At 44.2% G+C, this 12,560-nt stretch overlaps 2 protein-coding genes across 2 annotated transcripts in view; one reads left to right on the forward strand and one right to left on the reverse strand.

Annotated features, from left to right (window-relative positions):
• Positions 1-11,089, forward strand: part of LOC306917406 (structural maintenance of chromosomes protein 3-like) — a 31,500-nt gene extending 20,411 nt beyond the window's left edge. The window contains exons 21-29 of the mRNA XM_079495630.1: positions 67-225; positions 669-776; positions 3,875-3,983; positions 4,729-4,976; positions 5,383-5,595; positions 6,170-6,343; positions 7,411-7,588; positions 10,042-10,148; positions 10,340-11,089. Coding sequence (XP_079351756.1) covers positions 67-225; positions 669-776; positions 3,875-3,983; positions 4,729-4,976; positions 5,383-5,595; positions 6,170-6,343; positions 7,411-7,588; positions 10,042-10,148; positions 10,340-10,411 — 1,368 coding nt within the window. The 3' untranslated portion in view covers positions 10,412-11,089. The remainder of the gene's footprint in view (positions 1-66; positions 226-668; positions 777-3,874; positions 3,984-4,728; positions 4,977-5,382; positions 5,596-6,169; positions 6,344-7,410; positions 7,589-10,041; positions 10,149-10,339) is intronic.
• Positions 1-12,560, reverse strand: part of LOC306917405 (retinol dehydrogenase 7-like) — a 37,167-nt gene that overhangs the window by 13,562 nt on the left and 11,045 nt on the right. The gene's annotated exons all lie outside the window — the stretch shown is intronic.

The following is a 12,560-nucleotide window of genomic DNA, read 5'->3' on the forward strand; positions in this document are numbered from 1 at the left end:
CACTAGGGTTATGTTAAAGTGTAATAGTTTTTCTCCCCTGATGTCTCTCTCTATGTCCTCCTACAGCAACGCAGCATGCAGAGTCTGGAGGCCAGCCTGCACGCCATGGAGTCCACCAGGCAGTCCCTGAAGGCCGAGCTGGGCACAGAGCTGCTGTCTCAGCTCAGCCTGGACGACCAGAGGCACGTCGACGAGCTCAACGACGAGATCCGCCAGCTGCAGCAGGTACTGTAGTGCATGGCCACGCACAGAGCCGTTGAAATACGACAGAGTATTCGGTTCAGTCTATCCTTTCATTACTCTATGCTCTCAACCCTGTTCATATTTGTTTTATTTCCCTGTAAAATTAATTGTAATTTGCGGATTCAAATAAAGAGTGTGTGTGTGTGTGTGTGTGTGTGTGTGTGTGTGTGTGTGTGTGTGTGTGTGTGTGTGTGTGTGTGTGTGTGTGTGTGTGTGTGTGTGTGTGTGTGTGTGTGTGTGTGTGTGTGTGTGTGTGTGTGTGTGTGTGTGTGTGTGTGTGTGTGTGTGTGTGTGTGTGTGTGTGTGTGTGTGTGTGTGTGTGTGTGTGTGTGTGTGTGTGTGTGTGTGTGTGTGTGTGTGTGTGTGTGTGTGTGTGTGTGTGTGTGTGTGTGTGTGTGTCGGTCGCTCTCTCTCTCTGACCACAGAACAACAGGAAGTTTCTGAATGAGAGGATTAAGCTGGAAGGCATCATGACCAGGGTGGAAACGTACCTCAATGAGAACCTGCGGAAGCGCCTTGACCAGGTGGAACAGGTAACTGGACCAATAGTGTGGCAACGTTGTGACATTGTAACAGAGTGTGATTTCACTCATTTTATGTTTTAAGACCTGAGACAAGATTCTACAAAATGTCAGTGCGGCACTGGTGCTCAAACCTTTTCATGTCAAGGACACACAGAATTAGCTGTATGTTGTTCCAGCGACCCCCCCCCCCCCCCCCCCCCCCACTGCCCCAGAAGCAAATATTTGAGTTAAAAACGTTCAATGTGAAAGAAGATTTGCACACATTTTCATGATTTTTTTTTTTCCAGCTAAAGTTTAAATTAATGGTGAAAGTGGTTGAAGGCTATAAGGTGACGCAGATGCGTCCTCAGGTCTAAATGGGTTAATTTACAAGAAGTCTACACATTTTCATCAACATTTACCTGCTATGGTAACATCAATACAGCATGGATTGGAATTGTGGAAAAACTTTATCCAACGATAACAAAACATCCCTTATTAGTTTTGGGTCTGCAAGGGCTTAACTCTTTGAGAGTTTCATGGATTTCTATATAGTTTTTAGACTTCTCTATGGCAGAATGGCGTTTTTGAATGATTTATTGAAAATTCTCTGCTGTGAATGTGTGACAACGAAAGACCTTCAGAGAACGCTTGGCTTGTCTGCTTCCAGGAAAAAAATGAACTGAGTTGATAAAATGTTTAGTTGTGGTGTTGGAAGCCATTTAAAAGAGCCTGCATTTACACTGGGTAGTGTTTCTAGGACAACAAAAAAAGTTATGACCGGTTGAAGTTTTATTTTCTAAATAACTTTTTTTCTGCTGGGCGTACATAGCCATGCAATATCTCATTTTAAAGGGTGAGTTGTCTAGTTCAATTAAAATAAAATAAAAAGTTTCTCACATGTACCACTGTAGATATTTTGCCATCTATAAATAGCATGGTCAGTCATGATCAATCTGACCTATCCAGCTAAAAGTCCCCCTAGCTCTGAAATGGAACATCATATAAACTCAATTCTTTTTTGGGGTAAAATTAGACATTCTAACGCACATTTTGATATATACCATGTTTACATAGTCTTACCAGTACCGTGTCTATTCATGCATGTATCTCAAAAACCTGTTGTGAAGAAACAGTTTTGATAAAAAACTCATCCAAGGACATTGTTTTGATATGACTTTGTGCCCATGATATGTATCAAAATATAGACTTGAATGTATACTGTATTATAACAAAAAAATTGGGTTCTTACCATCTACCGTTACAGAGTAAATCACAGTTGAAACTCGCTTAGTCAAACCATAAACCTCAGACTAGTGAACAAAATAGCCATGACAGGTCTAACTCATTGTAAAAGCTTGTCTTTTATTTTTTATGACTAACATAATACAATTATAATAAATATTACAGAAAATAAATAGGCCTACATACAAAACAGTTGTCCCCAAACTCCCCAGTGTCCCCAAACCACTGCATTCCAGTTGTTCTTGACGGTGTGTGTGTGTGTAGGCTAAATTTAAAAAAAACAACAACTGAAATGAATGAATGCATCCGGTTCAGTGTCGGAGAACTCCATCGCAGTCTTGACTCTTCGTCTTCATCATCATCATCATCATCCTCCTCCTCATCTGATGCCAGTTCTAAATATATAAAAAATAAACATTTAGCTGTAGTCAGCCCGGCCAATAGCCAGTTGGGGGGGGGGGGACGACGTAGGCTATCTGACATCATCGTCATCATCATCATCACACGGAGACACACTAAACAATGTACAATCATGATTGTATACAATATACAATGAATGCAATTATCATGCAAGCTCAGACGTCAATGAAACGTCATACAGATCTTATATAATACGCTACTGTTAGCTTCACTCCCCGTCCCCCCTCCGATCCTTGTAGCAACGTCATCATAACCACGCGTTGCTTCAGTAAACGATGCATGTTTGTTCTCCGTCTTTGTAGACAGTAAATAAAAGGAGCGAACATTACTCTAAAGATCAGATCGCCTATAAGGCACGCTACAATATAAAATACTTGTACTGCCATGCGTGCATGCCTGCTACGATACATTTGTACTGCACAAACCAACCGATCGACACCAACCCCCCCTCCAGCCCTTAGCCAGCACCAATGCACCGACCAACACCATTAGCCAGCACCTTCGGTGCTGGCTAATGGCTGGGGGCCATCGTGGTGAGTCATTCTGGCGTCATGATCTGACTAGTAGTAGTAATTATCCAAGCATCTATTTGTAGCGATCATCTTATGATTTCTGATCACTATAGAAGGGCATTTTCTACAATAAGATTACCTCAAAACATTCCGGGTTGATCGTCTTCTTCAATGGTTTCCCGGTATAGCTCATCGGACGACGATGGGGAGACAATGAAAAAAGGAGGGAGGGAGCAGCGAGTCTCGCTGTAAGCACTGGACCAGGGCTACTCCGCCTGGAGAAGGCGACTGGGACGCGTATGGATCAATACTACTACCACAAAACTCGCTCAAATAAATAGTACTGCTTTCAACTTTTTCTGCTAGAAAATCGCTCGGGCGAGACGGCAAACAGGCAAAACAATGATAACTATGAAGACTCCCTCTGCCCCCACTGTTTACAGGGGGTGGGACCAGCTTCCAATGGCAACACGTACACGTGTGTCACGTGACACGGGTTTTCTGGGTAATGTAGTTGGAATATAAGCTCAGGAATTTAAACAGCGCTTCGGAGCATATTAATATGTTTAGATTCATCAAAAACTGTGAAGACGCCAATTGGCGTCATTGATCATTTACGGAATTCTGATGAAGACGCCAATTGGCGTCTTTCATCTTCTAAGGGTTAAATGTCCTTTATATGAAAAGGGTTGAAAACCACTGATTTAGTTATAGTATAATTGGATTGAGTGATTCCCGTGTGGTCTTTTTGAGCTCCTATATTCGGCTATTGGTGTAGATTTTTGTCTTACATAAACATTACATTCCCATTGACAATGAATGGACAATTGTACTTCATAGTGTCTGAGCACTTGGGCATAGGGTCTATTTTTACGTCATGATGATGTACGATTATAAGAGCGCCCCTCACTTCACACGGGTGTGATCTTTTTATTTTCCCCCTCTGTGCAGGAGTTGAACGAGCTGCGCGAGACGGAGGGAGGCACGGTGCTCACCGCCACCACCTCTGAGCTGGACGGCATCAACAAACGTATCAAAGATACGTTGGCGCGCTCCGACGGTAGGCGAGGCGTACGTAACGCTTGCCCGTTTTTTGGGGGTGCTTAGGCTGTCGTGGGAGTTTATAGTTGTTGGAGAAATTCAAAGTTTCAACACAAAAGTACATAGTAGTAGTAGTAGTAGTTGTTGTTGTGAATTAGCATACTGGATATTGAACACAGAAGCGCAACACGAGGATAAAGGAAACATTCAGTTTTTATTTTTGTTGTTTCTCATAAGCACACGTCCGTTACACACAGCCATCTGCCTTGACTTCTGTGTGCGCTGACTGCGCCCTCCCACTCCGTCTCAGCCCCTCCCATCCCTCACTGGGAAGAATTCCGGGAGAATAAATGGGCAAGTGTGACACACTTCCAATTTGTTTCTCAAAATCCAATGATGGAAAAAAAAGTGTTTTACTTAACGCTTTGACTACTATTCACGATTTGCCCAAGTTAATACATTTTAGAACACTTTTGCTGCGATTCGAGTTATGTTTTCATTGTTTAATCCACGTTTTTAAATCAGTTTTAAGTCATACGGGCAATCCCACGGACAGAAAGCGATATGAGATGGGGGGAAATGGAGTCCCATTGTTTACAATGGGGAAAGTTGCATAGCAGCGCCACATCGCTGCCCCACATCGCAACGCATTGTGAGGCTTTTAAGTGGTTAAACTCAAATTGTTGTCAATGTTTTAGAAATCGGCAATTATTAGTTTTCCAAAAAACTGTCTCCCGCCGCTTATATTCTCGCAACATTCCCAGAACTGGACGTTCTGGTGGACAAGGCGGAGAGCGAGATCAAGGAGCTGGTGAAGAGCATGGACCGCTGGAAGAACGTGGAGAAGGAACACAACGACGTCATCAACCAGGACACCAAGGAGCTGGAGAAGATGACCAACCGCCAGGGCATGCTGCTCAAGAAGAAGGACGAGTGCATGAAGAAGATCCGAGAGCTCGGCTCGCTGCCGCAGGAAGCCTTCGAAAAGTATCAGAACATGACACTTAAACAGGTACCAATGATTTCATCTTTTATTACCGGTAAAAGTACCAGACCCTGACATGTCGCGAGACATGGCCAAAGTGTTTCTGGGGTCCCCAGCCAGAAACATTGAGAACTCCTGGCTTAGCGTGCCAGACCAGTGCCACTGATTGCACAAGTTGATGAGAGGCCAAAATATTGCGGACACTTTCTAAGTTGATGTCCTTTGGAGATACAATGATTTTTGATCGATCTATGATCTAAAATGTGATTCAGATGGGAATCTAGTAAGAGGCATTACATATCCAACCAGCATCTCTAACCCTGCTTTCTGTGTCTTTATTCACGATTCTGCCATTATTATCATTACCTTTCAAATGTCATCAATGTGACTAATTCACGTTTTACTTTTTGTTTTGTTTTTTGCCGTCATCCAGCTGTTCCAGAAGTTGGAGCAGTGCAACGCGGAGCTGAAGAAGTACAGCCACGTGAACAAGAAGGCCCTGGACCAGTTTGTGGACTTCTCGGAGCAGAAGGAGAAGCTGATCAGGCGTCAGGCAGAGCTGGACCGCGGCCACACCTCCATCATGGAGCTGATGAACGTCCTGGAGCAGCGCAAGTACGAGGCCATCCAGCTCACCTTCAAACAGGTACGTAACATCAAGTACGAGGCCATCCAGCTCACCTTCAAACAGGTACGTAACATCAAGTACGAGGCCATCCAGCTCACCTTCAAACAGGTACGTAACATCATCAAGTACGAGGCCATCCAGCTCACCTTCAAACAGACCGTAACATCAAGTACGAGGCCATCCAGCTCACCTTCAAACAGGTACGTAACATCAAGTATGAGGCCATCCAGCTCACCTTCAAACAGGTACGTAACATCAAGTATGAGGCCATCCAGCTCACCTTCAAACAGGTACGTAACATCAAGTACGAGGCCATCCAGCTCACCTTCAAACAGGTACGTAACATCATCAAGTATGAGGCCATCCAGCTCACCTTCAAACAGGTACGTAACATCATCAAGTATGAGGCCATCCAGCTCACCTTCAAACAGGTACGTAAAATCATGTGTTGTTTGGCACAACACAACAGGATACATGTCGGATGATTTGCTCTCTCTTGGCATTATAACCTTAAGTTGTTCCGTATCACAGATTTTCAGGTGCAACGCTATATAGTTTAATTTTGAGTTGTTTTTTTTTGTCCTTCTCCCAGGTGTCTAAGAACTTCAGCGAGGTATTCCGGAAGCTGGTTCCTGGGGGCAAAGCCACACTAGTGATGAAGAAGGGGGAGGCAGAGGGAAGCCAGTCCCAGGAGGAGGGTGAAAGTTCTGCCGAGAGCCAGACCACTGTTCCCTCTGTGGACCAGTTCACTGGAGTCGGCATCAGGGTAAGACTGGGCCTATATGTGCTTCTGAACTGTGGAACTAGTCGAAAGACTACACATTGCGGTAATGGCTTCTGCTTTTGTTTTATTTGAGTCAAATGAAAATGTGTTTAAGAAAAAATCTCTGTAGTGTTGAAATACTTGCCCACGGTACATAAGAAGTTGCACCTTGTGCAAACATCTTATAATTCCAGGGCTGAGATGTTGTTACTGTGGTGTGTTCAGGTGTCGTTCACAGGGCAGCAGGGTGAGATGTTGTTACTGTGGTGTGTTCAGGTGTCGTTCACAGGGCAACAGGGTGAGATGTTGTTACTGTGGTGTGTTCAAGTGTCGTTCACAGGGCAGCAGGGTGAGATGTTGTTACTGTGGTGTGTTCAGGTGTCGTTCACAGGGCAGCAGGGTGAGATGTTGTTACTGTGTGGTGTTCAGGTGTCGTTCACAGGGCAGCAGGGTGAGATGTTGTTACTGTGTGGTGTTCAGGTGTCGTTCACAGGGCAACAGGGGGAGATGTTGTTACTGTGGTGTGTTCAGGTGTTGTTCACAGGGCAGCAGGGTGAGATGTTGTTACTGTGTGGTGTTCAGGTGTCGTTCACAGGGCAGCAGGGTGAGATGTTGTTACTGTGTCATCATCATCACCTTTATTTATACTCGGAAATACAGTTGAGGGCAAGCCCTCAATACAGTCAAAACACAGTCAAAACAATACATCAACACATTATAAATCAGGATAAATTACCAGTAAAATAAATCAATTTAAGCAGGAGCAATCACGGTGAAAAATGTTCTGGAGCATTCCTTTGAACTGACCGAAGGATGGCAGGGAGCTCGGTTTTAAGGAATTTTGAAGTTCATTCCACGAGTTTGGGCCATTGACAGAAAAAGCTGTCTTGCCCAACTCTGTCTGAGCCTGAGGAACCTTGAGCCTTAAAAAAATCACTAGAGCGGGTCTGATACGTGCTATTGTTCAATTCCAACATGGAACAGATATAGTCAGGGAGCATCCCAGCAATGGCTTTATATTTTTTTTAAAAGGTGCCAATGCTTATCTGGCCTCTCTGTGTGCTGTTCAGGTGTCGTTCACAGGGCAGCAGGCTGAGATGAAGGAGATGCAGCAGCTGTCTGGCGGTCAGAAGTCTCTGGTGGCCTTGACTCTCATCTTCGCCATTCAGAAGTGTGACCCCGCCCCCTTCTACCTGTTTGACGAGATCGACCAGGCCCTCGACGCCCAGCACAGGAAGGCCGTCTCGGGTAAAGAACCAGACAGACATTTCACTGTGGTGGTGACTGGTCATTTCTTGGGCTGTTAATGTAGGGATGGAGCTTGTTAACCGAATGTATGCCAAGAACGCAGGACCTTGTTCTTCTCTCCACAAACGAGGGAACTCGTCTTTCTTTAATTGCATTTAATCCAGCAATTTTCTTTGCTTTTACTCACATGTTAACACATTTTGTGCCCAAAACGTCCACAGACGTCCTAGGAATTACCGCATGTAGTGCCCAGGACGTCTTGGTAAAAAGAAGTGGGTCTAAAAGTGGACACCCTGGGTCGCCATTTTGAAAGAATGAAAGGGCACATAATGTGTTAAGACAGCCTCCACACAGATGTTTAATGTTTTAATGTTAATGAGCCCCTTATCGAGCCTGTTTATTGATCTGGGCTTTTACTATTGAGCTTTTTGAGCGCTGCACACCGCTCCTTCACATGGCTATATGTGTGTCCGTCTGTCCGTGCGGCCTACGTCTTGTCCGTTTAGACTAGAGTAGGACCTACAGTATTGACCCCTTACGACCTATTGACCCCTTGCAGATGCCGGGCCTTTCACACTAAGCACTCCCATTGACCACTGCAGCACACACACACACACACTGCAGGACGCACACACACGCACACACACTGCAGGAGACAGACACACACACACTGCAGGACGCACACACACGCACACACACTGCAGGAAACAGACACACACACACACACACTAGTGTTGCGCGGGTCAGGGTTTTTCATGACCCGCAGGTCCCGCATGTGATAATAATCTGACTCTGCTCAGCCCGCCCCGCAGCACCACATCAATTTTCACAACTCGACCTGGCCCGCAACCCGCCATCATTAAATGCACGTCAAATATGTCTTTGAACGCGGCTTTTATTTGTCAAAAAAGGTGCTTCTAAACTGTCTTAAAGGCTAATAATATCACTGGCAAGCACGCATAGTCACGGGTGTTCCGACCACCGCATTGCATCGATGCCATTCATTTGTCACACACGTAGCGACATGGCAGATTGAGAGGAGACAGAGAGGTTGAGGGGAGAGAAGAAAGACTCACCCGTGCGTCGCAGACATAGCCTACAGTATAACAACAGGACTGTCACTGCACAGACGCTGAAAGAAAACGCCACTAAAGACCTAAGAAAAACTATTTGAAAACGTTTGCGTTGTCGTTGTCTAACTTGTCCTCCTTGCACTTATACACTCCACACACGTGTGCGCAAACAAACACACGCACACACACACACACACACACACACGCTGAAGGAAGGGACTGCTGGTGGTTATAAAATATTTCACTCGCTCTGGAGTGAGTCAGAACTTAAGACTCAGTCAGAACACAAGAGGCAAGATGGAGTCCAACCATTAACTGATGACTTAAGTAGACATGAAACACAACTCACCACTGTTCAAGGACGCACAGGGAAAAGGTAAATACAGAATGTCCGTTGTGGTGAGAAAAGTTGACAATGATAATTGTGTGTGGCGGCGGCCGCGCTACCGCTACGTGCCTGCGGGGTGTGCTCATGCACGCGCGTTCGGAGCACATGCGGCTGTGCGCTGTTTGGGGATTAATAGTTATTAATAATTGGAGAGAGGAGATATCAACCAGCACAGCAACAATCCGGTAGGCTGCGCAAATTTCATCCCAGGACTCGTGGCAACAATAATCATTTGTAAAAATCACAGTATACATTATTTGACCCGCCTCAACCTGGCCCACAAATAAAGTGAAAATGTCATGACTCGGCCCAGCCCGCCCCGCGGTTAACCCGCGAGACCTGCGGGTTACAGGTCGGCCCGCGCAACACTAACACACACACACACACGCACAGGCCAGGGGGGAGGGCTTGACACACACACACACACACACACACACACAAACAGTCAACAACTGTGCCTGACTCCAAAGCCACCGCTCGACTTCACATTATGGCGTGATTTTTCTATGAATTAGTGGAAAGATGTGTGGCGACAAATTCCCGGCAGAAATGTTTCTTGTCACTTGCATTGGTGCTACCAATTTACAGATTAAAGGAGAATTCCATGCTAGAAGGCTTTCTTACCTTTCTTTGTAGTCGTTACGTCCCCACCAAAGAGGTCCAGGTGTTATTTTGTGCAAAAACTCCCATTCAATTCATTTAGGGCTTATGGTAGGGGAAATAGCCAATAAGGAGGTTTTGCACAAAATAACACCTGGACCTCTTTGGTGGGGACGTACAGTATCAACTACAAATAAAGGTAAGAAAGCCTTCTAGCATGGAATTCTCCTTTAAAAAGCACCTCATCTTTAATCACAGTAAGAGAAGGCTCTCCGTAGCTGGCTCGTGGCTCAGATCGTGTCTGGAATTAAATAAAAAATAATGTAATGTCGGAAAAGAGAAATTGATCTTTCTGTTGTGTGTGTGTGTGTGCTTTTTTTTTTTTTTTTCAGATATGATGGTGGAACTGTCAGGCAACGCCCAGTTTATCACCACCACCTTTAGGCCTGAGCTGTTGGAATCAGCCAACAAGTTCTATGGAGTCAAGTTCAGAAACAAGGTGAGCCTTAACTCATTTCAACATGCCGTCCCTAATAGCTGATCTGCAAGCTCACAATGCGTCGCATTGTGACATTGGTGTGAGCTTGTAGATTGGCTATTTTTCAATAGCTAAAGTATAACATAATGCTTAAAACACAAAGGGTGTTCCCGTCCACAATGGGTTGTTAATGGAGTGTGTTTTGTTTTCAGGTGAGTCACATCGACGTGATCTCAGCTGAGCAGGCCAAAGATTTCGTGGAGGACGACGCCACCCATGGTTAAGACCTCTGACCTTTTCCCATCCTCACCACACAAAGACACTACATCGTTCATCATTGAAACAGGAATGTGAAAACAAACAAATCTAAAAAGGCGTGTAGTGTTAGTGTAGTGTTGTTCCTACTTCCTTCTCCTCCGTCGTTCCATAGAATTGTAAAATTACTAGAACTGATTGTAAATGTTGATTTCCATACACTGAAACCATTCCCTCATCTGTAGAGGTCCTGTTGAGGGATATCAACATTCTGTTATGTTTTCCGGTTCCAAGTTAAAATGTGCTGTAAATGGAGCTGTCCGCTACATCCCACTATTATAATAGGGTATTGAATTGGGGATATAATGACTACAAAGACCAAGACACACACACACAAAAAACGCTGGGTGGGAGGGTTTATAATCAGGAGTGGGGATGGATGTGTCTTTCTTTTGCCACTCAATAAGTGATTGTTCACTTGCGCTTCTTGCAGTGGTTAATCCACTCAGAACTTAGAGTAGAGTGATCTGTTCCAGTTGTTTATTGAAGAGGAGGGTGAGTTTTAATGAGGAGCAGCTCAGCTCACCTTGTTTTAAATGTTTTCTTCCCTCTTAGTGTTTTTACTGTCAATGGTTTTCTGCTTTTTGTATGTTCTTTTTATGCTTGTTTATGCAACTAGAAAACAATAAACATAACCGTGTGTGATATGTTTTTGATTGATTCCTATTTTATTAGACCAGGAAGGTGTGCCAGTAACTAACTATCAGTGGTTCCCAAAGTGGGGTCCTTGAGGGAGTTCCAGGGGGTCCCCTAGGGGTCCTTGAGGGAGTTCCAGGGGGTCCCCTAGGGGTCCTTGAGGGAGTTCCAGGGCGGCCCCAGCTAATCCAGCTATGGGTCTGTAACTCAGAGTATACAAATGGTCCCAGAGATATAAATGTCTTTAAATGGGGGTCCGTAGACTAATGCATGTCAAACTGGGGCGGTACTTGAAATTAAACGGGTTGAGCATCACTGCTGGAGCCGTAAAAACCTTCTCTTATGGGGGGTCCCTGGCATATGTTTTCAAATGGGGGTCCGCGTGCTCATTAGTGTCAATTTGGGGGTCCTTGACATGAAAAAGTTTGGGAACCACTGAACTATATCATTACACTAATTCCTCACAAAGGCTTGGTGTAGGTCAGTGGTTTTCCACCCTTTGTACATCAAGGTCCATCATTTATTCAGCATTTGCGCCACAGACCACAGTTTGATGACATTTAGCCTCTCAGATCCTAAACTAAAGAATATTTTGTTGTCGTTGGATAAGATCTTGTCCACAATAAGAGGCAACAGGCAAACATTTTTTTTCTCAAAATAATAATTCTACATTCTCTAATTGTGTAGACTTCTTGTAAATTAAGTAATGCAGTTGTTTACCGGTATTTAACGCTTGAGAGCGTAACATGGACCCACATGCGTCCATTTGGTTTTGTTTTATTACGCTAAAAGGTCTAAGGGTCCATTTGGTTACCAACTCCATCATGTAGCTGTAGACCACCTGGAACCCCCTCAAGGACCACTGGTTGAAAACCACTGTAATGTAGGTGAAATGTACCTGTTCTGCATACTGTTAATAAATACTTTAATCAATCAAAGGTCTAAGGATGGTTCCACTAAATAGTTTTATCTTGCCAGTGTCATATTTTTGTTCATTTAATTTAAAGGCGGGACAATAGCTCACTTTAAATTATGGAAATGATGTACATTTTGGAAATCCTTGTTTGATTGGCTAAATCCGCCCCACCCCAACATTCAAGTTGAACAACATTCAGTAAATAACGTTTTGTGATGTGTGATTCTCTTATCACAAAACTCGCCCAAGCTCCATATAAGGAAATACGATTTGTTTATCAATGTACATTTAATAATTAACAGTTGGTTATTTTTTTTATATAGTGCCTTTCTCACACATTCACACACTGATGGTTGAGCAAACCATGATGCAAGGCACCAACCTGCACATTATGAGCTATTATAGGTGTTAAGTGTCTTTATCTTGACATTTCTTTTTACTGTTTGAATTATTTTTCTCCTCCCTATTTTCCTTTTCTCTCTGAATTTAACAAGACGATGGAGTTTGTCTGTAGCCTGCATTGTGATTGTGGCTCCCCCTACTGGTTTAGACTGTCTATTGTTTGG

This window comes from Electrona antarctica (genome assembly GCF_951216825.1).
Source record: "Electrona antarctica genome assembly, chromosome: 24".
In the NCBI taxonomy this organism is placed as follows: domain Eukaryota; kingdom Metazoa; phylum Chordata; class Actinopteri; order Myctophiformes; family Myctophidae; genus Electrona; species Electrona antarctica.